This window comes from Phyllostomus discolor, chromosome 1 (assembly GCF_004126475.2).
Source record: "Phyllostomus discolor isolate MPI-MPIP mPhyDis1 chromosome 1, mPhyDis1.pri.v3, whole genome shotgun sequence".
In the NCBI taxonomy this organism is placed as follows: domain Eukaryota; kingdom Metazoa; phylum Chordata; class Mammalia; order Chiroptera; family Phyllostomidae; genus Phyllostomus; species Phyllostomus discolor.
Window position 1 is genome coordinate 101,313,390 of NC_040903.2, and position 26,944 is coordinate 101,340,333.

Sequence of the window (26,944 nt, forward strand, 5' to 3'; positions counted from 1 at the left end):
ATGACAGTTTAAAGTTGCTTCCCCTTCAAGTTAGAAAGCTAGGGCCAGGATGACAAATCAGGGGGGCTAAAATAGCCCCTCTGACCACTCACAGGGACTCCCATACAGTCCTCCTGACAGCCCTGCCATACAGCCCTAAGCTCCACGAGGCTCTAGTCACCCTCCGGCAGCCACAATTTGCACAGGTAGACTTTATTCTCTAGACTTTACAAGACTCCAAAACCTCACAATCACGCTTTAAGATGTTTACATTCTCTGGCTGGGCATACTTTGAGAAACATGTGTCAGTCTCTATCTTTCTGAAAGCTATATCCCCATAAACTCTACGCCCTCTTCACCCAACATACAGCTAGACCCCTTTTGGGTCCAACGAGGCCCCACAAAGGCCACATCCTCATAAAGGCAAACAGGGTTCCACCGCACACTGACAGACAAAGTGGCAGCAGCACAGAAGACCCCAGGGTAAACATCCGTGAGCCAAGATCTACCGGAGACCTGCCGTGTCTGACAACTTCTCATCAGAGCAACAGATAATCGACTCCATAGGCCACGGCGGGACCCACACATACCTAGACAGAAAGCACTTACTAATCCTAGTATGTATTTGCTAGAAGGGGACACCAGTTACAGGATAAAAAGGTCTTTCTAGACCAGGAGTTAGTCACGAAGCTGTGAGTAAGCCAGTGGCAGGCACAGGATCTGCGCGGCTGGCAGCCCTTGCAGGTGGAAGAAGAGCCGCAAACGGCAGCCTGCCCACCGCTGAGCGGGCAGCCCCCCACGCTCGTGCCACTCCACCCATTAGCTATTTTTGGATGGAGATTTCCCAGTCTCCCCAAGAAGCCATTGATTTCTGTTCAGTTTACCTTGCTACTTACACAACACTGTGGCAAGACGGTCAGTCTTATTTCTCTGCATTTGGGGAAAATTTAGTTAGAGTTCCTTGTAAGACCTCATTCAGTATCTCTAGGGCAGAGCACAACACACTTTTTCTGTAACGGTCAGACATGTGTGTGTATTTTTTCCAATTATAATAAACATTTATTTAAAGTGCTGTGACATTGTGATTTATAAGAAATATATATTTGGTTATTCAGATAACTATATTTCTCATATGTATCTAGTCTTTGTCCATAGTTCCTAGTTCACAGCTCCGGAAATCCTCCAGACGAATATATTATACTTTGCCTGCTACACCTTGTAGCTTCATAATAAATACATGAGTAAGGCTGCGTCCCCACAAAACCTTCTTTACAAGAACGAACTGCAGAACAAACTGGGCTCTCAGGTGGAAGTTCGCCCGCCTCTGCTCTATAGGAAGGATGCTCTGTTCATGCTTTTTTCACCTTTTTACTCTTCTCTTGTCTAACTTAAATGATAGAATGATCCAGGGGGAATAATGTAAGTGAGGGAAAAGAATGAGGCAGGGAGATATGAAGGGAGAGTCACCTCCCTGGAACATCTATCTCTACGCTCCCTCTCTCGCCACACGCACACACACACAACCTACTTTGGTCTCCCCGTGATTTGAAGACTGAAACTTCATAGCTTGGGCATTTGCCACACAGTAATAATGAACTAAATGATCACAAATACCCTAGCCAATTTTGTAAGACATAAACTACGTCACATGTATCTGGGATACAAAGACTTTACCAAGGTTACTGATGAAGAGCAAAGTTCAAATTTTTAAGTATTTACAATCAATTAAAGGGGTTCAAAATTGAATTATATGGTGAATACCATATAGAGGGCTAAAGAAGCAATGTGCTGTATTCTTTATGAAGGTTTCTCACTTTTATGTTAAAAAAAAAAAAACAAGAATCACACAAAATATCCCACCCAGTTCTTATACAGGGGTTGGCAAAGGTAGGTTTACAGTTGTTTGTATGGAAAAGTACATGCAGGGTAGGACCACCGTTACAATCACTTTATTAACTCAGAAAACCGTCACTCACAACCTTAATCCTACTTTTGCTCACCCTTGTATACAATTCCTAGATTATACTGCTCTAGAGAGTCTCATTCAAGATATTTATCATGTTTCAGGTAATACCAAATTATATTTGTTAAGGACTTAACTAAGACACTTTCATGAAGTCTTTGCAACAATTTGAAATTCTACCTGAAGAAGAGCTTTACATTTGCTCTCTCTTCCTAGTCTTTCAACACAGAAAGCCCTTATCTCTGCCAGGGCACTTGTCATTAATGTTTTTTTAAAAAAGTATTAAGAGAGGTAAAATCATGCTTTGTTCTCCAGTGCGATAATCAGTTGCATACATTTACTTACTTTGGTTTTGGGTTGCAGAACTGATGTGCTGAGAATCCTAGAAATAAAAAGAAAAATCTCCAGTTATTAAGGCTTATAAATCTAAGGTCGCATCATGTCTAAATCTATTAAATGCTGATAAATATAATTTTTACATATATTAGGTTTTATTGCTTCCCTTCTTTCTTAGAGGCTATTTTTCCTTTGGTACTGAGCAAAGATTTTTAAAAAATAAAGTATATATAATGTTTTACCTCAAAACCAGTAATAATGAATTATCTTTAATAAAAAACTATCATTAGAAAATATCTAGTTAGTAAAGAATCATTAGTAAAGTATCTAATGTGGCAAACACTGGCTTGGGTAGACATAACCTTTTGAAAACAATTATCATGGAAAGGAATAGCTATAATACATTAATAATGTGCATGCACACCAAGCTAGACAGAACACAGACCCAAAGATGATATTGCTACATTCTAAAGGCTATCCTAACATATGATTCCCCGCCAAAAAAGAAAAATAGTAGTGTTTTTATTTTTAATACACTGCTCACAAATACTGCAACAGAAACATGCACGTCTGCTGCTGGTTGGTTTGTCATTAAAGCCAGCACAAGTGTAGCCAGTCATGTTAAACTTTAAGAAAATTTACAAGGTGTGAGTAGTGTAGGATGTCTGTGTGCATGCATGTATGTATGTATGTGTACATATGTGTATGTGCAAACTGTAAACTAGGAATCAGACAACCTGCCTCAATTCTCTACACCTGTGTTTCCCCATTTCTCAGGAGTGACCCTCAAATGAGAGCATTTACTGGAAAGCCCTGAATACCTTCATAAGCTACAAAACCCTTTACAAATATAAGATGTCCTTACTGACATAATTTGGAGAATAAAGTGTTTAAAAGCATTATGGAGTACTTCAGAAGCCAAATTAATTGTGATTTTAACCCAATCACCAAAGATTTCAACGAGTAACAATTGACTAATCTGGCTCACTGCAATACCCAGACTTTTCATTGTGGACGCAGTGCCTGCTACACTTGCAAGGAATTACCTTTGTGGGAAAAGGAAATTTGGTGGGCTCTGCTGTACTAGGGGTATGTATTGCTGTCAAAGGAGGAGGCCATGAATGGGTCATTTCCTGAAAAGAGATTTGGAAAGGGAAGAAAAAATCAGTTACAAATAGAACATTTATTGCTACTTAACTTTTTAAACAATGTAGAATAAATTGATGGTAAATGAAAAGTGAAACCTTAAAAGTTATTTCATTTACTTTTTTAAAAATGCCTACTTAATGGGCTATGTTCGAAAGCTGAAGATTTCCAAAATCAGTTCAAGAAAGAAAAACAAGAGCACAGAACAGGAGGAGTTTTAACACTCTGAATATTATAAAGCGTAAAAATGTGATAGGTATTACCAGAGCTTATGTAACTGAAAACGGAGTCTCTGCCCAATGCTTTCTTTCTCCCTCGGCTTCTTTATTACATTTCCTGGAATTATTTAAGTTCAAAGGAAGAAGAACTTTCCTGTTTGACTTGAGCAAACAAGTAATACAGGTCACTTGTTCCTCTTGGGAGAGGATTTAATGGATTTGACCCTTCCTTGATACACACTATTAGTACACAAGACCTGTTAGGAGGAGAGAGCCTTAAAAAATTAACTTCGCTTTCCATTAACAGAAGTTTAATTTCTATTCCCTCTTCATAGAGGCAAGGTTTCTAAATCTTATAAATTAATGCATTTATCTTGACATAATTTTCTTTCTCAGCACACTCATGAATTATATTTTACTTTGCTAAAAAAAATATCCTTGGAAAACCTATTGCACTTTGTTAAAGGGCTGAAATGGCACTGGAGATCATCAACTCTGACCCTTCCGTTTTGCAGATGCAAAAACTGAGATCCAGCCCTGGCTGGCATAGCTCAGTGGACTGAGCGCGGTCTGGGAACCAAAGTGTCCCAGGTTCGATTCCCAGCCAGGGTACATTCCTGGGTTGCAGGCCAGAACCCCCAGCAACTGCATATTGATGTCTCTGTCTCTCTCTGTCTCTCTCTGTCTCTCTCTCTCTCTCCCTCTCTCTCTCTCCCCCTTCCTTCCCTCCCTAAAAATAAATAAATTAATTAATTAAAAAAAAAACCCCTGAGATCCAAAATGACTGGAGTGGGTGCCCTAGGAAGCAACAATGTGAAATTCTACCTAAAAAACAGCTTTATGTTTGCCCTCCCTTCCAGCAAACAGGCATAAAGACCAGTGGCTGAGAGCACAGAACACAGGTCTCTTGCTTTCCCAGTCTAAGAGAAAAAAATACACTCCCACACATGCAGAGCAAGAGCAGAGCGGACTTTCTGAACACTTTTAACAATCCAATATGGAGTTACTATCAGCCATGACAGTTAAGCCAAGTGCTATGTCAAGACTGAGGTAATGGGGTCAACGGGAACGCCCAAAACCACGCACGTCTGGACACTTGGACAAGGGCTCCATCTAGACACTGATGCGAGTGGGACCTCTGCCCATTGTGGCCTGTAAGAACTCAGAGCCCTGACCACTTGAGGCTGGAGCCTGGCTGAACCTTGGGCCACGCCAGGAGCCCTGCCAGACTTCCAGGCCACCACACGTGTGCTGCCCCTGCAGCAGCCTGGCTTGAGACTGACACTTGCCTCTCTACCTGCAGATGCTGCTAGTGACTAGGAATTTGCTCTGGACACTGGTTCTGCTCACTTCTATGTGTATGTAACTCTACAGGCTTAGTAGGGAGGTATTCTTCAATAAACCTGGCAAGGTGGAAAGATGCCAGCAGGTGTGACTCCTTTCAGGGATGCTTCCTTGCTCATGACACCGCATGTGTCAGACCTACCGGCACATGGGCATAGAGACTGACAGGCAACTCTCTGCCAGCAATCCGATGACCCTACTTCAGGCTTTATTACCTCCTTTCTATAACACACTGTCTATTATAACACTTCATTTTCTTCAAAATACTGACCAACCTCTCTATGACCACAAATCCTTGCAACACCCACTGGTCCTTGCAACAACTGGACACAGAACTCTAGCAGGTTCTTTCCAATCCCAGTCTCAGCCCACATCTTCTCTGGCCTGTTCCTGCAGCCACTCTCTAGGTTGCTGCAGCCCCACAATCAACATAAATGGCCTAACAGAGTAACAAGCAAAGTAACTGATGCTGGGGTTTTTTGAGTAATTTTTATTATAGGTGAAAGTGTCCCCTTATCCAGCCATTGGTTTGGTTCAGTACAAAAGAGAAGTTCTGCACTAAAATGTAAGAGCTCTGGAGCCAAAGCCCCAGACTGGAACCCTAAATCTGACCCTCACCAGCCGTGTGAGCCTGGGCTGTCTGAGCTCTCTGTGCCTCGGTTCTCAGTAACAGGTGGACTGAGACCACTTATTTTAGGAAGAATTAAGGATAATTCACACGAAACACTGGGACACAGGGTGCATACACAGCACTTAAAAAATTAACAGCATTACAACTTTTAATTAAAAGTCTAGCTTTTAAAGAACTTCAATACTGCACCAAACAGAGCTCCTTGCCGTTTTCTTTATCTGACCATTATGATGCTACAGTGTAAAAACATAATTAATTCAGAAGCCATCTGAAAGTACCACCCTTAAATTTTCCAACAATTTCTTTTTGTTTGTTTTTGTTTTTAAAGATTTTGTTTATTTATTTTTAGAGAGGGAAGGGAGGGAGGGAGGGAAGGGGAGAGAGAGAGAGAGAGAGAGAGAGAGAGAGAGAGAGAGAGAGAGAGAAACATCAATGTGCAGTTGCTGGGGGTTATGGCCTGCAACCCAGGCATGTACCCAGGCTGGGAATCAAACCTGCGACACTTTGGTTCGCAGCCCGTGCTCAATCCCAACAATTTCTTTAGAATTTGTTTAAAATTCTGCCCTGGCTGGTGTGGCTCAGTGGACTGATTGCCGGCCTGTGTACCAAAGGATCACTGGTTCGAGTCCCAGTCAGGGCACATGTCTGGGATGCAGGCCAGGGGCCCAGTGGGGATGACCAAGAGGCAACCACACATTGATGTTTCTCTCCCTTTCTTTCTCCCTCTCTTCCTCTCTCTGAAAATAAGTAAGATATTAAAAAAGAATTTGTTTAAAATTCCAATTTCTTCAGAATTCCAATCTATGACTTTTAGTCACCGATTATTCTCAGAAAACATCCACTGTACTCTCAATGCCTAAGGCCGTCCTGGCTACTGAATGAGGCAGTTGGAATGTGCATAAACTCTTTCGGGTCCTGAGTGGTTTGCTGGTAGTCTGAGAGAATTTATGTCCTTTCCTAAATGCCTCGCTTAAGAGAGGGATTTAGGCCTTAAGACAATTGGGACCATAAGAGGAAGCTGCCCAGAATTGCAAAGCCACGAATCTGCTCCCAGCCTTAACAATGACATATCACACCAGGGGGGTAGAAATATGTGGCACTGCCCCAGTCCTGGCCTTCTGGGTGACACAGCTGCTGTCGCTGCTCCACACACCACCTCGCTCATTTTGCTCTAAACACAGTCTAGTTCTTGCTGTTCCGTAACACACTACCCTGTTCCCCTCCCAAGGTTTCTACACTGTTTCCTCTGCTTAGTCATTTGCCTGCTATAATGACTCATACCACTTATCAATATTTGGCATTTTATTATATATTCATCTTCCCCACTATGACATCCATAACAGCAAGGGCTCTGCCTTATTCATATGGCTTCTCCAGTGCCTATTAAAGTATTTGAAGCTTAATGGGTATGCATTGGGTATGAATAAATGAGTGAACAAACAATAGTGTTACCACTCATTGTATCCATGTTGCTGGAATGTTGCACTAAGGTAACACCTACAAGTTCTGCATTATGCCCCCAAGAGACTATACCACCTGAGCTAAGTAAAAATCCTGAGCTATTTTCATTCACCCACTAAGGAGGTCACATTGTCCTGTCTGAACCCTGTGCATGACCAATTCCTAGTTTCCAGCAGTGTCTGTCTGCTATCTTCTTACTCCATCAGGCAGTAGAAGTTATAGGTTACCACTTCCCCTTCATTAAAACACTTCCACCCTTAATATGTCCCCTAGAGAGCCAAACAGTATCTTCCATGATTGATTTTTCTCTTTTAGAAAACTGTTTACTGCCTCTATTGCCCATGAGAAAGATTTATGTTAGGATTCCTGGCAATCTTCATAAATTGCCGGTACAAGGTAAGAACAGGAACCGTGAGGAAGAGGAAAGTATCTGGATCAACATCAGAGAGAGAGAGAGAGAGAGAGAGAGAGAGCGCGCGAGCGTGCAAGAGCACGCTAGATGGACCCTGGAGGTCATCTATTAACCCAGGGCCTTTATTTTAGTAATGAGGAAACTGAGGCCCAGGGAGAACACACAACTTAACTGAAGCTACAGATGGAGGAAAAGGATACAGACTCTAAGAGATCAGCACATCTGGTCTCCCTATTTACAATTTTCAAGTAAAAATAATCACCTGTTGCTTCTATATTAACCATTTACTTCCAAACATTTCTAGGTTAGTAAGAATTCATTAATGTGATGTTGGGTGAGAGGAGAGCGAGGGTGGATGAGTTTATTAAATTGAAAATGCTTGTCTGAAGCTTTGATACCACATCCTAGATAAAGGATTTGACAGCCATATACCAACACACATCAAAACCTAAGAGTAGCGTTAGACATATGCGGAGACAACTGACCTATATTGTTGCATTTATTTTGGAAATAATTATAAAACAAATCACATATAACTTCAGAGAAAATGCTACGGCCATACTTTCTAAGCCATTTGTTGTTGTTATGAATCACCATACCGAAGAATTTCAGAAATATCAGAGGGAGAGCATCAAACAAAACTTGATCAAGATAACTTGTTTATTACTATTTATGCTTACTGGTTAACAAAACTTTCTCATTTTTAGGAGGACAAAGTATGCTTCCTTAGAGGTATTTCTTTCTCAGAAAATCTTAACTACAATATAATGGGACAAAAGACTGTAAAACAAAAATATTTTCCAAACCTCTGGTTAGACACTGCTTTTATAAAAATTTCGTAAGTGAGAAGGTAACGAGTACACTTAATTACTTGTTTCAGCTCCACCTCACTTTACAATGAAAAATTAAAGAAAAAATTGGGTAAGCATATATTTTGAGGAAAAAGAGTAGAGATACAAATTAATAGGCACATGTATCAAATATATTTCTCTATTTCCAAAAACACTAGAAAACTTATAGAAAAAGATAGAGCAAGAGTATCATTAAAATTGACATGGAAGAAAATTAAAAGCTATAGCGGAATGAAAAATAAATAAAACTCTCAATTATTACAATTACTGTAACCAAGTATTAATTTCAACTCTCGATTTCCTAGAAATTAAAGCCAAAATGGGAAACATGAACAGTTTTTACTCTTCTTTTCTGATAAAAAGAAAGCATGCTGATTCAGGAAGGGTAACTCCCCTCCTTCGAACTAAACCCTAGAAAGAACTTGTTGTCCTTGTGAAAGAAAACATGAGTGAACAGGTGACGGGTTCAATGATGTGTTTGCAGGAGCAGCACACTGTTCCTGGTGCACTAGATAAACAAGAGCAAAAAAAAATAAGTCTTCCTTGTAGGTCTAAAAATGTCCATTTGCTTTCTGTTTTTCTTTTTACCTCTTTAAAAATTCATGGTCTTGGCCCTGGACAGGTAGCTCTGTTGGTTAGAGCAACATCGCAATATGCCAAGGCATGATCCCCAGTCAGGACACAGACAAGAATCAACCAATGAATGCATCAATAAGCAGAACAGCTATCAATCAATCAATCTCTCTCCTCTCTCTCTCAACAAGAAAAAATTTAAATAATAAACATATGGTCTCATTGAAGATAGGGCTATACACAGAAGGTGCCACCTACAAACCACCAAGAGGTGTAAATCAAGCCCTCGTTAGCAGCTGATGCTTCCCTTACTGCATCACTGCAGGGAGTTTCCCCTCTGGGAAGTGGGCAACTCTCCCCAGTGTCAACAACCAGCAAAACTTGAGAGAGAGGTCTTGAAACTCTGGTCCAAGTGCCCTGCAGTTTGAAGACATAATTTTTATTTAATAAAATAAAAATTTCATTTTTTAATTAAAAATTTTATATTTAAATTTATATTTATTTAATAAAATCTGTCCAAGAATTCCACTGTGTTTTTAGACTCCATTACTGCTCTGGTAATTTTGCTTTTGGAAGTGTTTGGGGTGGGGAGGGGTGGGGGTTATATAAAAGGGTTTGAAATGGCAACTTTTCACTGAAGTCAAAGTAAATAGACATAAGCCCTCCTACTTAAACATTTCTTCAAGTGAGAAACAATAACAATGAACTCACCTTCAGAATCTCTTCAACACAATGGACTTCACTGGAATAGGTCTGCTGAAAGTGAAAAGGAAGAAGAAAATAAGCACACACAAAAAATACGGTATTAGCAAATGCTGGTATTAACACAGTAATACTCTCATAAATGGCAACACCTCAGGACCCCACCTTGTACCTGCTAAATATTAGGAACTTTACATCCTGGATGAATTAAAATAGAAGAGATTAACCTGACTTAATCATGGGGGAGGGGGTTCTACTGGATACAATAACAGACTAATTATGACCTCCAGGTCAAAAGTTTCCAATGGAAAATACCTTTAGTAAAGAAATTTAGGATCTTCTTAAATCTAGGGGAATTACAAATATAACAAGGTGGAGGCAGAGAGAGATAGAGCAAAACCAGTGTTTCATAGTTCGCTCCTTCAGAGCAACATCCGTCCAGTGAGCCAAGTGAAATGAACACAAAGATGGTGGTGATCTGAATGCCTTAGCATAAGTCTACAGTAAGGAGGCCAACATCCAATTAAGGATAAACTATTTGGTAATATTTTAACTGGCCAAAATATTTGTTTCAAAGCTAAATGTCTCTAGCTGCACTTCAGGTCAGTATTTTGATATGCATAAAAAATATGTACATATGTACACATACTCAATACTTCCCCAGAGAAAGACGCTGTCTTGGTGTTTTGCCCCCAGAGTCTTGGAAAAAGGATCCACTATTTTCACCTCTGCCCTATCCCCTGCTAAACAAATGATGGTTGCTGCTGCCAATACCACCAGAGACACTGGACACTGCCACTGCTACGCAGAAGGCGCTGGCCCTCCTGGTGAGCTTGTTGCGATATCTGACTCACAGCTAGGGGAGATGGAAAAGGTCCTTTTCCCGGCCATTGTTTCTAATTTGAGTGTAATGAAATACAGCGTTGGCTGCTAATTAGAGTTTATAAGCCTGTTTCCTTCATTTTATTCTTTTTTTTATTTTAATTTATTTTTACAGGAAAAAGGAAAAAGAAAGAAAAGAACATATGACATTCACACTGTCCTAGAAGTGACTAATGGACGTGTCAAAATTCAAATGTGATTTGACCTGCCTGAGTCCATTTTTACAAGCACATAAATTTCATGGAATGGGTTTTATTGAAATACTTGCAGTTGGCTATTTTTGAGGTGGGGCCTGGAAGTTAGAAGACACAATCCAGGAATCTCGACTATTGTTTGTATCTGCCGACCCGCATGACCTGCCTTCAGGCATCACGCCTGTCAACAACTGGACCTGCTTACTCCCTCTTGGTTTTCAGAGCCATTAACAGATGCCTAAAATCTGAATCAAACATTAATGTCCAAGCATTTTAGCAGAAATGAATGCTGTTTTGACCTAAGGTTAACATGTAATTATATTCCATGGTCTCACTTTTTCGCATGCATCATTAGGAAAAAGAGCAATTAGAAGCTGAAGGTGAATCAACAGAACAGAGCATATGACTGTAGGGGCTCTGGTCAAACAGTCCCCTCATACTGTCTGTTGCTGGAAGGGGAACCCAATTAAAAAAATCTAGCAATCAATGAAAAAGTGAAGCATGTTGGAATGAGGGCAAAAAAGATTGGTTGCCCACTGCTTCCAAAAGAGTGAGATCGAAAGGCTACAACTTCAGGACACTAAAAGACTTGCTCATCTTCATAATGACTCAACCAGTCAACACTTAGCCAAGACGTGCCATGTCACTAAAAGATTCATTTTTTCCTCAATTTTAATTACATGAGGCTGACACCCCCATGGGTTTGGGGGTGGAGGGACTGAGCAGAGAAGAAAAAGGACCCATGAACATGGATAACATTGGGCAGGGTGGCTAGGTGGAGGTAGAATAGGGTATGGGGGGGGGGACGTTAATGGAAAAAATACAATAAAAAGTAAACTATTAAAAAACAAAATTAATATTTTTATTACATGAGACAAACCAGGACTGAAGACATTTTTCTATAGCTGATTGTTTATTAGTGTCACAGTAAGATACATATTGCTAAACAGTCACCACATGACCTATTAAAAATTCTGAATAAGTTCTTAGGTTCAAGTAATAATTGGTTAATTTACTGTGAACTTTCCTATGAGGTCCATTATAGAAGTGGGACTATTTCAAAGGGGTTTAGGGATGCCATTTCAAATACTTGAGAATACATAATATTAAAAGATCTCTCAGCAGCACTGTTTATAATGGCAAATAACTTGAAATGATCAATGACCAATAATAGCAGTCCAGATAAAAAGCTTTACAGTACACCTAGCAGTATGTTATGCAGATGTAAAACAATAATGTAAATATATGTACATGCATGGAAAAGTGCTAAGACATGTATTTAACTTTTTCTTTAGAAATTTCACACTTACAGAAAAATTTCAGGAATAGTATAAGGAATCCCCACAAACACATCAAATTCCCCAAATGTTGGCATTCTACCACATTTGTTTTATAGTTTTCTCCCCTTCTGCTCACCCACACATCTATACTGAACTGTCTGAAAGTTAGAGAATTAGAGTCAATGTTCCTTTACCCCTAAAGATTTCTGTGTGCTGCAAGGTACATTTAAAACTGCATCTAAAAGAGGGGAGGTAAGGACATAGTCTGTATATTAGAGCCTATTTTATGTCCCATCTACCTCCACTCCTCCCCCAAATCAGAGACTCTTAAACTAGAGTACAGCTACTTCAGATGCGTTTGCAGAGCAAGATCTGGAAGAAGAGGCTGCCTTGTTTAATGAAGTACAACTTGGCTCCTCCAAGTCTGCCCCTGGAAGGGGCAGGGTCAGTTCAAAAAGGGAGGGTCAGTTCAACAAACCCTTGTGGCCTTATCCCTTGCGTAAAATCCACCGTCCCCACTGGTCTCCAGTTGAGCCCTGCCACTCCAGCTCAGGTGCTCCCTTCACACTGTGGCCAAAAAGGAAGCAGTCAGCTTCCCTTAAGTACAGCTGATTTAAGGCTGAAGATCTTCTTCAGTAAGACATCCTCAAAGGATAAGACAGGATAAAAAGGAATAACAAAAGTCTATCCTAGTTACATGAGTCAAGATGCTGTAGGCCATAGGGCACTTACAACTACAAATCTCACTGCTGTCTCCCACTTCAGGAGCCAGGTGCCTAAAGGAGACGGCACTCCCTTCCTGAGGTCCTGTGTGTGGACGGAACCCCAGCAGCGACCTCACTTCCCTAAAGGGGTATGGCCTAAACACAGAGCCATAATTCTATTTTTTTTTAATGACAGCAGCTATTGGGTTAGCCAAAAGTTCATTTGGTTTCTTCCATACGCTGGCTCTAGTAGTGCTTAGTTGTCTTTAACTTCACTTGAAAGAATTTTCTTAGATTGTATTGTGACAGCTGTCATGTCAGCGTGCATTTAAAAAATAACTTATCAAAACTGGTAAATTTTTGTGCAGCTATTTTAATATTGAAAATGAAAGAAGATATGCAACATTTTCAGCATATAATGCTTTACTACTTCAAGAAAGGTAAAAATGCAACTGAAATGCAAAAAAAAAAGATGTATGAAGTGTATGGAGGAAGTGTTGTGACTGAGTGAACGTATCAAAAGTGGTTTGCAAAGTTTCTTGGTACTACTGACATTTTGGCCAAATAATTCTTTGCTGTGGGGGAGTAAGCATTGGAAGGTGTTTAGCAGCACCCCTAGCCTCTACCCACTGGAAGCCAAGAGCAGGAAATAACTAACATACTCAAAATATCCAAATCAATAAACTTACTGGTGAAAATGAAATTATCTGTCTTTTCTTTTATGGAAAAAAACCATGAGGACTGTTTGGCCAATCCAATACTTATTGACTACATATTGAACGTGATAGTGTATTAAGCTCTTTACATGTTATTATCTCCTCCATTTGGTATCATCTATTATAAGATTCGCCATCATTAGCTTGGCACGGGAGAAAGCTACTGCACTGAAGGAACCCATCAACTCTAGATCCGTCCCTCACTACAGAAACTTCAGACCAGGAAAGGCAGCAATGCTGGCTTTGGTCTGATTTCTCACTCCTCTTGGAATAACATTGTGTAATCATAAGGAAATGCGCTGATTCCAAAATAAAATATGTTAGTGAATGTCTTCTAAGCATGGCACAGTTTGTTTTAATAAGCTAAAAAGAACCGGATGGAAGAAATATACCTTACCACTGAGACCAGGAAACTCTCGCAATACTGTGTTTTTAAGTCTCTCAAGTTTCAACAGAGCAGCACTTTTATAACAATGCAATTCACAAAAAGGCTCAGTTATCACCAACCAGAAACTGCAGGGAGCACAAAGGCAGCATGCTGAGGAAGGAAGCCAAAGATCTTGGATTCCAGTTCTGGCCCTGCAATCCTGGATGAGATTCAACTTGTTTGTGACTACTTCCTCGTGGCAGGGAATGTACTGCATTTCCAATCTGAATCGCTTCAGAGGGTTGGTATGAAGGTCAAATGTAAAACCTGAACCATTCCCTGACTCCCTCCCTCCTGAAACTGTGCATGTGCTCCCACAGCCGTATGTACTTTCCTGTCAAAGCACAGCACGTTTTGTGTCTGCTGCATCCAGATTACAAATTCTGTAGAGCAGGGAATGGTGCTGCCTCGCTGAATCACCTCTTACATGCTGCTTGCTGGTCTGTGTTCCATCGCAGAACTCAAAATACAATAGTAAGTTTCCAGTTCCAATTGTTAGAGCTTTAAAGACTTACTAAACACTATTGCTTGTCTGAATTATAAGTTAACATCTTAATTAACAAACTACATGGAAATAAGCACACTAAGGACAAAGAGAAAATTGTTTTTGCATTGTTTTCTCCTTAGAAACATTAAGATACTCTTAGAAACTATTTTCACATATCAGGTTGGCAAAACAAAAAAACAAAGGATTAACAATACTGTATCTGAGAGACAGAGGTGGGAAACAGGCACTCAGTACCTGAGTGGTGGGAACACCCTGGCTAGTGGGAAGGAAAAGTGGCCCAGGCTCTGAAGATAGCAATTTGATGACAGTCACCAATTCTAGTTTCTCATACTCTGACCCAGCAATCTGACTTCTAACACCACCTGCTACATGTACAAAAAGACCTATGTACTAGTTACTCACTTCAGCCTAATTTGAAAATAAAACATACTAGAAACCATCTAAATGCCCATCTATAGGTAACTGGCTGAGAGAACTGTAGTACCTGCAGCTTCCACAGAAATAACTATGCAGCTACAGCAAAGAGGAGGCTCTTCATGGGCTGATTTATCTCTAAGACACTGTTAAGTAGGAGGAAAACAAAACCAAGATGCAGTATGTGCCAGTAATTCTGTAAATGAAAGGGAACAGTAAGAAAAGAACATGTCTGTAGAGTTACTTATTGTGCATAAAATACCACTGGGAATAACACACTAGAAGTCATTTCTAAAAAATTAAACTAGGTGGCTGGGGTGGGGGTAGAATAGGAGGAAGATCTTCACTGTATATCTTTCTATCATTTAATTTCTGAATTATAAAATGCTATCTATTCATAAATAAAAACAAAAGTTAAATTGAGATAAAAAATAGGGATAAAAACTTTCTCAAAATACACCTAACTGTCTTCTGCCACATCCGCTTTATTTTCTATTAGCCTTCCTCTACGCAGTTTTCTACTCCCCAGGACACACCTGTTTGCGTATGCCCCAGTTTCCTACTTGTGCTCTGGACTTGCCCCAGCTAACACTCAGCACGCTGACCTGTTCACAGACCTACAGTCAACTTCCTCGAATGGACGGTGAGGTGCTCCTGGGGGAAACCCATGCTCTCAAAATGTGGCCCCGTGTTTGCTGGCTAGTTCACTCTTATTTCCCAAACTAGACTACATAGTTCTTGAAAGAGAGGGTGTTTTTTTTTTGGGGGGGGGGGAGGATTCTCTTTTGACCAGTCACACTTAAATACTGAGCAGACACATCTGAAACACATAAAGCCTCATAGGATTGTTCCCATCTAGCCTGATCTGTCTCTTTCTCCACCCGCTCCCCCACCTCATACAGACAAAGCCAGACACACAAACGTTTTCTCAAAAATCGTACTAACTGATGGTTCCGAGTCTAAAATAACACTATTAAATTACTTTGTCAACCATAACCAGATTTATAGATACATAAACGTGTATCACTGCTCCTTCTTTGAACACATATGTCTATCAAATTCAAGGGCAAACGATGATGAGGAACCATGTCTAATTCTATATTTCATAGGGTGCCTAGACATTCTTTTCTTCAGAGCTGGGTATAAGGTAAGACTACAGAGTCACAAGAAAAAAACCTTTCCATCAGTTTCTGGATGAGGCTGAAAGAAACTGAAGTCATATGAATCAGATAAACCATTTAATCCATACTTTGTCTGAAAACACCTGAAGATTTTATCCTGGGTTTATTACAGCAGTAATCACAACAGTCCTCTCTGGGCTAGGTGCTGGTTGTCTGTCTCCTGACATCGATGATTTTTAAAAACAAAAAACAGAACCCAGGGGGAGAAAGGGGGAAAGAAAATTACTGAAGCGGTAGGCTAGAGGGATATATACTCTGAGGGAACAATCTAAACTTCAAACTACCCTGGGGATTACTGATTCTATAATAAACACAGAGGAGAGAAAGCAAATAGAGATGGCCTTGCCCTTACGTCTTAATTCTCAGTGAGTAAATTTTCTTTTCTTTTCTTTTCTTTTCTTTTCTTTTCTTTTCTTTTTGGCTTTAATGTTGGATAACAAACAACCAGGTTACTTGCCAGGGTCTATAAAAGGGCCAAAGAGCATTCTGTGAAAAGTACAACTCATTTAATACTATGATGTTATGGTTATAAATCATTTATTTAATCCTATCATCAAAGAGCACCTAAATTTAAGAGACTATTTTGCTTTTCTCTAATCTGTTGAAAACCAGATTCAGCCATTCTTTTTAGGAAAATAAAATAAAAAGGGTTTACTGATTCCACTGGATCTCTGGTAGACTTAATCTTTTCTTTGTCCTGCATTACCTTTGTACGTAAGTTTGGGCTGAAAGTATAGAGAAATTACATCAGACTTACAGGAAAATGCATGTGATAAACTGATTTACTGAAGAAAAGTGAATATGCTTTTAATAACAAAGTTTTGAACAAATATTTAGTCACTCAACAAGTGCCAGTATTCTTTATTTTTTATAAATATAAGGGGTGGGGCAGTTAAATGTAGATTAAAAATTTATTCTTGAATTTCTTAAAATAGGTATTAAAATGTGCCAAGGAAAAATTTTTCTTTGCTAGTAAAATGTTATCTAAAGCTGCTAAATTTAAAACTTGTGTGAGCATCCACAGCATATATGACCAAAATTCAGAAAGCAATAGTAGATTTATACCCATTTTGAAGACATGAAGCAGCCAGTAACCCTAACCCTAGTCCTAAGCCAACCCTAACCCATCTTTATCCATCTCAATATAGTACTCTCTCAGTCCCCTGGCCCATCTCATCCCCTCACACTGACACACACATGTAATGAAGAACTTTTAAAAGTAGTCTTTTGATTTTATTCTAGAGCCCTGGCCCAGGTCTCCCACTTGGAGAGTTTGAAGGCATAGTGTTACTCAACCACATTTGTCAAAACTCCCCAATGTTCTTGCATCAACTTTAGTTCCTGCTTCTGCCTTTCCATCTGAACTCTTCCAGAGTACAGAGTTTAGGTGCCAGAGAAAAGATAATATGAAAAAGAAGCAATCATTGTAATAGCAACAAAAGCAACTTTGAGAACTGTGTTTAAATGATGGGAGGGTCAAACAAGCAGCAGTAAACTCTCTCTCAGTTGTCACATAAATCCAACAGTGGCTGTCCGGACTCCGTCCACACACCTGGCACACAGCCTGCTGGGAGAATGCTCCCGGAGCCCACTTCACTTTCTGATACCATCAGAATCACAAGGCCGGTTTGGGGGATGGGGAAGGCTGAGGGGGAGGGGCATGTGCCACTTTTTAATAAAGATCCTTCTTCCAACTTTAAGTTCTTTAACTGGTCGACAACCAAATCCTCTGTAAAAATACACAGATAGAGTATTATGCCTATCACCAGAATAATGCTGTCTGTCTGAAAAGTTTTAGGTTGGCTCCTGAGCAAGTAAGTCTTACCTGTTTTACTCTGTTTTTGGTAAAACTTTTAAGAGGAATCTCAATGTCAAACAGCTGTTTCCTTAATACAATTCTCTCAAAAGATTATTGAAGGGAAAAAAAAACCCTCAGTTTTTTCTGGACTTAACTAGAACACTGGCTTTAAAAAAAATTACACGTGTGGAACTTAAGTCAATAGAAAACTCTACTGCTTCCTAAATCTGGGGTAACAGGTTCTCCAACACATTTTATGGCATACTTCCTAATAAAAAAGAAGCCATACAGTATTACATGAATTCAAGTCAATCAAGGAAGAGTTTGCAATATATAACTTGAGGGTTCTCCCTCTTTTACTATTATCTCTGCCCAATTTCTCAGCTCTCTCATGGCTGATGTAAGATTCACTACTGTTAACTTTAAAGTAAGTAAATTTTATCTCCTGAGAGAAAAGTGGAAACATTGTCATCTTCTCCAAGTAGACCTTCATCCCATAAATTTACACCCCTACAGATACACACTGTGTGACCACGAACTACGCTGAATAAGTGAAGGAGACCCATACAGACAAAGAACATTATGAGTTATCCACTACACCTGCCTGTACTGGAGTATGACTACTCTGACATATTCCTAGACCAGCAGAAATCAATACTACTATAATTGGGTAGGAGTTACACAATCTTTTAAATTTGACTTAAATTCCATTTGTCTGCTGAAAAAGAAAAACAGCAATAAAAGCTGGGGGTGGGGAGAGGGGAGTGAAGGGTAGGGAAGGGGAGTGGGGCAGACAGGTGGAAGAGAGTGTATATACACACATATTTAAGCTTTTTAACTGCCGATATCTTCAATTTATACCTTTACTTTAGGAAGACAAAAGACATCATCAACATATATTGAGTTATCTAGAAATTTACGACCAGAGCTTGAAAGATGGACCAAAACATCAAAATGCTAAGGAATTGCTTATTTTAAAATGTTTTTAATGTCCTTAAAACACATTTTCCAAAAATATGCTGTGATTTGTACAGATACAAAAGTACAATATTATATTTTCTCTACTCTTACTCCATTATTTCATTAGAAAGAGAGAGAGAAAAACAGGGAAGAGAGAAAGGAAAATCCATAATCCAAACCAACAACCATGCAAATCTCAAGAGGTAGTCCAAGTCTCCAGAGGCAGCTGCAAGGGGAAAAGAAAGCCACTGCACACCACCTGTCTGCTACCTATCAAGCGTATACCAAGGGAGGGGACCTGGGAGGGGCTGAATACCTGTGGCTGGAAAGCTTATTTACCTTATTTATAAGGTCGCACACATAGTAGCACTGAACTACAGAGGTTATTTTGATTATTCTTTGATGTTAGCCCTAACAGGAGGCAAAAAAGAAAGAGAGAGAGAGAAAGGAAAAGTGGGAAAACGGCAGGGTTGGGGGGGCGGTTGTTTTAAGGTCTTTCTCCTGCCTCCTGTTCCCCACCTGAACTTCAGGCTTGCACTTCCTCGTACTTACTGTGGGGCAGCTGTACACTGTGGGGCACTTACCTTTCTGAACATGTCTTACTGCCTTCCTACATGGCAAACAAGCTTTCCTGTTTTCATACATCCCTTTGGCAGCCCCTAATCGTGCCACTAGGTCACTGTCTTTTGCGCTGTCGGCTGCAATGGCGGCCCTGACAGGAAAGAACTTTTCATTTCTTCCCTAGTACTGAGCCATAAGAAGCTACAAGTGCTCCCAGGCACAACTCCCCTGGCTCTGCTCCTAAAAATGCTCTCGCAAGTACACTGTTGCTTAGCAATATTTGCCTTCCCCCTGTACATTTGAAATTGGCAACATCTGTCCCTTTGGCAGTTTTGACTTGTGCAAAGCACCATGCTCATAGTTTAAAAATATACAGCTTTATGAAATGGGCAATCCTCTCCTCTTCCCACCTCCCTGAAAACCTCCTAAATGGTTTGATCTTTGCTTATACAAGTCAATATAAAAATCTACAGGATTTAAGGCAGGATGTTGCCAAATATATGTCAGCCACCAGTGGGAGTTCTTATTAAACCCCACCTAATAAGTAGTGTGTTTGCACAATTACCCCTGAAAATGTGTCTGAACTAAAAACCCCATTTAGTTCATAATTTTATATACAATTAATTCTACCACCAGGTATGTGTACATACATGTTAGTAAGATAAGATATAAAGGCAATTTATTCATGGAGTAGGTAAGAGAATTTTCATGCTCACATTACAGCCCAACCTTATGAACACATGCATGCCTGCATGGACCAACTGCAACAGAACCTAAAAAAATCTACATCAGGGGTGGGGGGTGGGGGTGGAGAGAGGGGTTCATTTAATTTCAACATCATGAATTTTAAAACAAATGATCTTATTTTTTAATTTATTCTTCAACATAGTCACCTTAGTTTTTTTACTGAAGTTACTAACACTAAAGCGGTTCATGATATTGTAATTTTATGCATCAGAAAAAAACATAAAAAAGTAAAGCTTTTTATGGGTAGTATATATGTTCTGCATAATTACTTTTTATCTAGCCCATCAACAGGAAATAAAAATTGGAATGATGATAAGAATAATAGTCAACTAAGTACTGAACAACATTCAGTGCATTTGAACTTCACTATGTACATATTCTAGTACTTTTTAGCCAAACTAATTTTGACATATTAGAAACATATGTTTTCAAAGACAATTGATAGGAACTGAGTTCTAGCTACAAAGGAAAGGCTGACCTATTGCTTTCATCCAGTCTCTACCTAGAGCTTATAAAAGCAGAAAAGACTGGCTGATTTTTACAGCCACTAAAAATACACCCAAAAGGTCCTTGACTCTGTGGACTTCACAATAGCCCAGAAAGTGAGTAACACACACAGATTTGGAATCCTGCTTAGCCACAAATGTGAATTCAATAATCTACACCCTACTTCTCACCGTACCTCAACACTTGCTATTTGCCCAGATGACACAGTAATTCTTGTGAAGTTTAAACTGAGTTTCAATGCAGTTTATGGAAGGAACTTGAGCAGACTTTGCAAACTGGAGGATTCTCAAAAATCTCAGGTGTTTCTCCAAGTCATCCCCAGTGGTTCAGGCCTTACAGGGTAGTGCTTATGAGCTGCTAGGTTCCGAGTCTCGCACATCAGCTTCCAGATACAGCTCTGCCAGGGACTGACTGCTGAGCTCACTGCACAGAAAGGGCTTCAGCACAGTGCATGGTACACAGTATATTCTCCATAAAATACAGACATCACTTGGATTATTATACATTATACTATCCTGCCATGGCACAGAAGTCTCTGTCTCCCCCCCCGCCCCCGCCCTTTCTTCCATTCTAAGCTTTCCCACTTCTCCACAGCATCAATCCAAACACAATTTTTCCTTAATGGCTGTCTATGGAAACTTCCTCTGGAATGAGGAAGGAAATGCTAAAGGAATGGATGACAACAAACTTTATATCTTTTAATATGTGTATAGTACAACCCTTGCTTGCACCTCCCTCTGATTTACCCTGAAACAGCCAAAGTCTCTCCAGCTCCAAAGAAGCCATCATCTACTGAACACTGGTGGCTGCAATACGTTTGTAGTGAATTCTGAATTAACTAATGCATGGAAAATATAGTAATGGGTAGAGGCTGGAATCCTGCCTGGGTCTTGGGGAACAGGAGGATGGAGGAGCTGGGGCAGGGGCTGTGGTGCTGTCCACCAGGCCAGTGCTGATAAACCTGCAGGGTTCTGCCCCACAGGACACCCACCACGGTCAATCCATACCCTGGACAAAGAGGAGCATAAAAGCTTCCCCTGAGAAGAGTTGCATGATTAGGCGGGGAAAGCAAAGACTGGCCATGTCAACACCGCCTTCCTCTGTAACTGTTCCTGTTATAGTGTACAACACCAATTTTCAACTGGTGTGCTGCAGGAGGAATACTGGTGTGCCACAAGAATTTTAAAGTGTGCAATACCTGGCTATTTAGTCAGGGGCACTGACCTCTTTTCCCTTAGATTTTCAAAGAAAAGAAAGAAAACAGCTAACATAACAATAGCTATCTGGTATGAATGAATCAAAATTATACCTATTTTTTGTGAATAAATTTCTGTGTGCCATGAGATGAAAAAGGTTGAAAATTGCTGATCTACAGGGCAATAATAGTCCACTAGAAAGTTGAACCCTGGGGGGTTTACTAAACCAACTACTACAGCAACATTGAGTATTTGTCTATTCTGAAATTCTGCCATCAGATTTGCTCTTAAGGATGAATGCCATGATCTATCCCACAGTGCCAATCAGTAAATAAGTATTGTTTGCAATCAAAATAAAACACAGGCTGTAACAGTCTTATTCAAATCAGCTATATGTTAACATTACTACAAAATGATTCTGTATCATATTCTGATATCCCCTGTACTATTTTCACCTCCGAAAATGTTCAAATACAGTGCAACTCAAGTCTCCTTCAAATCCTGTATACCACACAATAACTTGCAGGACAGCCTACTGGCAAAGTCAGAAATAAGTTTCAAAAAGTGCTATTATACAAGCCTTCTGAAAGACATTCCCCACTCCAGAAAACTTTCCACAATTATGTTATTTGCTGGAGGAGTAACAGTAGCAGCTGTCAGCAGTAGAAACATGTATTAAGAACCAGTTGGACAGAGGGGGTAGAGGAAGGGGGAATAAAAATAATGGAGAAATTTAGTTCTGAACGGAGGGAAGTTCTTCAGGCATGAAGAGATCCTTCATTCGTAAAGACAAGAAAAATTTTAAGTCACTCCATGCCTCAAGCTAATCTATCTTCTATGACACTGTCCCATCTCCAACTGAACTTTTTTTCTCCATAATTCAAAATATAGTATAAAACAGTTTTACCCAAACTTCAGCCATTTTCACAATACTGTGACAGTTGATACCTTATTGTAATACTACCTGCACTGTTTTATTTAAATCACTTTATGATCAATTCACTTTTTTACCTGGCCTCATCCAAAGTAACGTGTATGAAACTCTGGGTTTCATGCATTAATATACGTATTTTTCCTAACTCACATTAAGTTACATAAGATAAAGACTGGTGCCCCTGTTCTCTTAGATGTTCACGTATCAATCCACACTCTTTGAACCAAATCTGAACGGATATCTTGGAACATTTTGACTCCCTGCATGGTAAAAGCATCCTGCTTTATTAATTTATACAAGTGTCATGACCCTCTGTATCAGATTCATGAAATACTCACAAATCACATAAAAATATGCCCACTCATGCCTATCTTTACTGCATTTGTGACCCAGACCACAAAATGCTGTGTGATCTGTGGTTCAGAGCCATCATTTTTCTTCCATTTTGTGTCATGACACCCAGATACAACTGAAAGCTGGCCCCATGCAGTTCTCACTATAACTAACTTAATTCCAGAATCCTGGAAATACAGCAGGTACTCAATACTCTATTAGTGGCACAAAATATTTATTCAAATCTTGTTTTTAAAAGCATCGTGTTTTGCCCTGGCTGGTGTAGCTCAGTGGATTGAGCGCGGGCTGGGAACCAAAGTGTCCCAGGTTCGATTCCCAGCCAGGGTACATGACTGGGTTGCAGGCCATAACCCCCAGCAACCACACATTGATGTTTCTCTCTCTCTCTCTCTCTCTCCCTCCCTTCCCTTTCTAAAAATAAATAAATAAAATCTAAAAAAAAAAAAAAAAAAAAAAAAGCATCGTGTTTTAAAATCTGAGGAAAATTAAACCCATGGCACAGAAATTTGTGATTTCACCAAAATAACTGGGAAATACCCTCAAACCAACCCAGAACATTAGGGCACTTCTTTGTATCCTGGTGACTTCTAAACATAGTTGTAAAGGCAATAAAGACAACCTAAAGACTGTTAATAAACAACTTTCCTACTGGGTGAATTTGCTTTTATTGTCATGTGTATCAAGAGAAAGTGGCTCATCCCAAACATACTATATGCTAGGCAGCTGGGTCCCATTTCATTTCCACAACAGCCCTGGAGGTCAGGTAGAACCGTCCCATTTAAAGGTGGAGGCAACTGAACCCCGGTATTCCAACCCCACAGCATAATCCTCTAGGAACATCGCATCCCACTTACGTTTCTTCAAAGCCTTAATATTCAAGTCTAAAAGATCATCTAAATTTCAGATTGTAAGCCAAGGCAAAGAGGTGAACTCACTACATTTACTCACACATAGAGACAATGTTAAAATAACTATGATGATGATGTAGATACAATAGTTATTTATTAAACAGAGTGTTTGCTACATGCCAGTCACTGATCTAAGGGTATCATGTACATTTTTTTATTGTTGTTCCATTACTGTTGTCCCCATTTCCTTCCATCCCCACTGCTCTCCCCTGCCCTACCCAACATCTGCTCCCAAAGACAATCACCACCCCATTGTACTTGTCCGAGGGTCCTTTACACATGTTCCTTGACCCATCCCCTGCTTTTCCCCCATTATGCCCCTCACCCTCCCCTTTGGCCACTTTAGTTTGTTCTTTACTTCCATGTCTCTGATTCTTTTTTTTTTTTTTTTTTTTGCTCAGTTGTTTGTTTTATTGATTAGGTTCCACTTATAGGTGAGATTATACGGTATTTGTCTTTCACCACCTGGCTTATTTCACTTAGCATAACACTATCCAGTTCTATCCATGCTGTCACGAAGGGTAGGAGTTCATTCTTTCTCTCTGCTGCACAGTATTCCATTGTGTAAATGTACATTTTTTGATACACTCATTTACTGATGGGCACTTAGGCTGTTTCCAGCCCTTGGCTGTTGTCAGTAGTGCTGATATGAGCATAGGGTAGCATAGATTATTTTGAATTGGTGTTTCAACAGTCTTATAATATAATCCCAACAGTAGAATTGCTGGGTAAAAATGTCATTCCATTTTTAATCTTTTCAGGAAATTCCATACTGTTCTCCACAGTGGCTACACCAGTCTGCATTCCCAGCAACAGTGCACCAGGGTTTCCTTTTCTCCACACTCCCTTCAGAACTTGTTTGTTGATTTAATAATGGCCATTCTGACCAGTGTGAAATGGTATCTCATTGCAGTTTTAATTTGCATCTCTCTAATAGCTAATGATGTTGAGTATCTTTTCACATGCCGATAGGCCCTTTGTATGTCATCCTTAACAGAAGTCTCTGTTCAGGTCTTTTGCTCATTTTTAATTGAACTGTTTGTCTTCCTGGTGTGGAGTTGTATGAGATTTTTATATGTTTTGGAGACCAAATCCTTGTCTGAAGTACCATTAGCAAGTATGTTTTCCCTTACGGTTGGTTCCTTTTTTATTTTGCTGATTTTTAAAAAGATTTTATTTATTTTTACAGTGAGGGGAAGAGAGGGAGAGAGGGAGAAAAACATCAATGTATGAGAGATACTTCAACTGGTTGCCTCTTGCACACCCCCAACTGGGGACCTGGCCTGCAACCCAGGCATGTGCCTGACTGGGAATCAACCTGGCAACCATTTGGTTCACAGACCGGCACTAAAACCAGAGCCACCACACCAGCCAGGGCTTTGCTGATGTTTTCTTTAGCTGCACAGCAGCTTTTTAAATTGATGTAGTTTTGTTTGTTTATTTTTTCCTTTGTATCCCTTGCTCTAGGGACGTATCAGTGAAAATACTGCTGTGTGGAGTAACTTAAATTTCCCTGCCTGTGTTCTCCTCTAGAACTTTCATGGTGTCACAATTTATATTTAAGTCTTTTCTCCATCTTGAGTTTATTCTTGTATATGGAGCAAGTTGGTGATTGAGTTTCATTTCTTTCCATGTAGCTGTCCAGACCTCCCAACACCATTTGTTGAAGAGGCTATTTTTACTCCATTTTATGCTCCTGCTCCCTTTGTCAAATACTAATTGACCATACACATTTACGTTTATTTCTGGGTTCTTTGTTCTGTTCCACTGATCTATGTGTCTGTTCTTATTCCACTACCAGACTGTTTTGATTACAGTGGCCTTATAAAATAGTTTGATATCAGGTATGGTGATCCCTCCTACTTTGTTCTTCTTTCTCAACTTTGCTGAGGCTATTCATGTCATTAATGGTTCCACATAAATTTTTGAAATATTTGTTCTATATCTGTGAAATATGTCATTGGTATTTGATAGTGATTGTGTTGAATCTATAAATTGCTTTGGGTAGTATGGACATTTTAATGATGCTAATTCTTCCAATCTGTGAACATAGTATATGCTTCCACTTATTTGTGCCTTCCTTAATCTCTTTCTTCAATGTTGTATAGTTTTCTGAGTACAGGTCTTTTACCTCCTTGGTTAGGTTTATTCGTAGGTACTTTATTTTTCTTGTTGCTGTAGTAAATAGGATTTTTTCCCCTAGTTTCTGTTTCTCATACTCAATGTTGGTGTCCAAAAATGCCTTCAATTTCTGAATATTGACTTCATATCCCTCTGTTTCGGCAAGTTCACTTGTCAGGTGGAATAGTTTTTGGTGAAGTCTACAGGGTTTTCTTTGTATACTATCATGTCCTCTGCAAACAATGACAGTTTTGCTTCCTCCTTTCCAATTTGAGTGCCTTTTCTTTCTTTTCTTGTCTGATCACTGTGGCTAGGACTTCCAAAACTATGTTGAATAGAAGTGGTGAAAGTGGACATCCTTGTTTTGTTCCTGATATTAGTGTGAAAGATTTTAGTTTTTGCCCATTGAGCATGATGTTGGCTATAGGCATTTCATATATGGCCTTTATTATGTTGAGGTATGCTCCCTCTACTTCCACTTTGCTGAATGTTTTTTGTCCTAAATGGGTGCTCTACTTTATTAAGTGCTTTGTAAGCATCTGATTTTTTTAAGTATATTTTATAGATTATGCTGTTATAGTTATTCCATTTTTTGCTCCCCTTTATCTCCTCTGCCCTGCACCCCCATGCCTCCCCTTATCTCCAGCTCCCCACCCCCACCTCAGTTCATTACATTTAAGCTCTTTGGCTTCTCCATTTTCTATACTATTCTTAATTTCTTGCTCTTCCTCTTCTTCTTTTGGCCCCCCTATGATTCAGATGTTGGGACATTCAAAGTTGTACCAGAGGTTCCTAAGCATTTCCTCATTTTTTTGAATTCTTATTTCTTCCTTCTGTTCCAAATTGTTGATTTGAGTTCCAGTTTCATTCCCTTCACTGTTGGTTCCCTGTATATTTTTCTTTATTTCACTTTGTTGTGAAATAACACTTCTTCCT

General features: G+C 39.7%; 1 protein-coding gene across 10 annotated transcripts in view; it reads right to left on the reverse strand.

The window, feature by feature from the left end:
* Positions 1-26,944, reverse strand: part of AFF1 (AF4/FMR2 family member 1) — a 194,415-nt gene that overhangs the window by 47,048 nt on the left and 120,423 nt on the right. For 5 of the 10 annotated variants that reach the window (XM_036026846.1, XM_036026820.1, XM_036026808.1 and 2 more), the window contains 3 exons: positions 9,626-9,670; positions 3,325-3,411; positions 2,288-2,324 (listed from right to left, as the gene is read on the reverse strand). In XM_036026846.1, coding sequence (XP_035882739.1) covers positions 2,288-2,324; positions 3,325-3,411; positions 9,626-9,670 — 169 coding nt within the window. The remainder of the gene's footprint in view (positions 1-2,287; positions 2,325-3,324; positions 3,412-9,625; positions 9,671-26,944) is intronic. The other 5 variants (XM_036026852.1, XM_036026830.1, XM_036026838.1 and 2 more) reach the window with 3 other exon arrangements.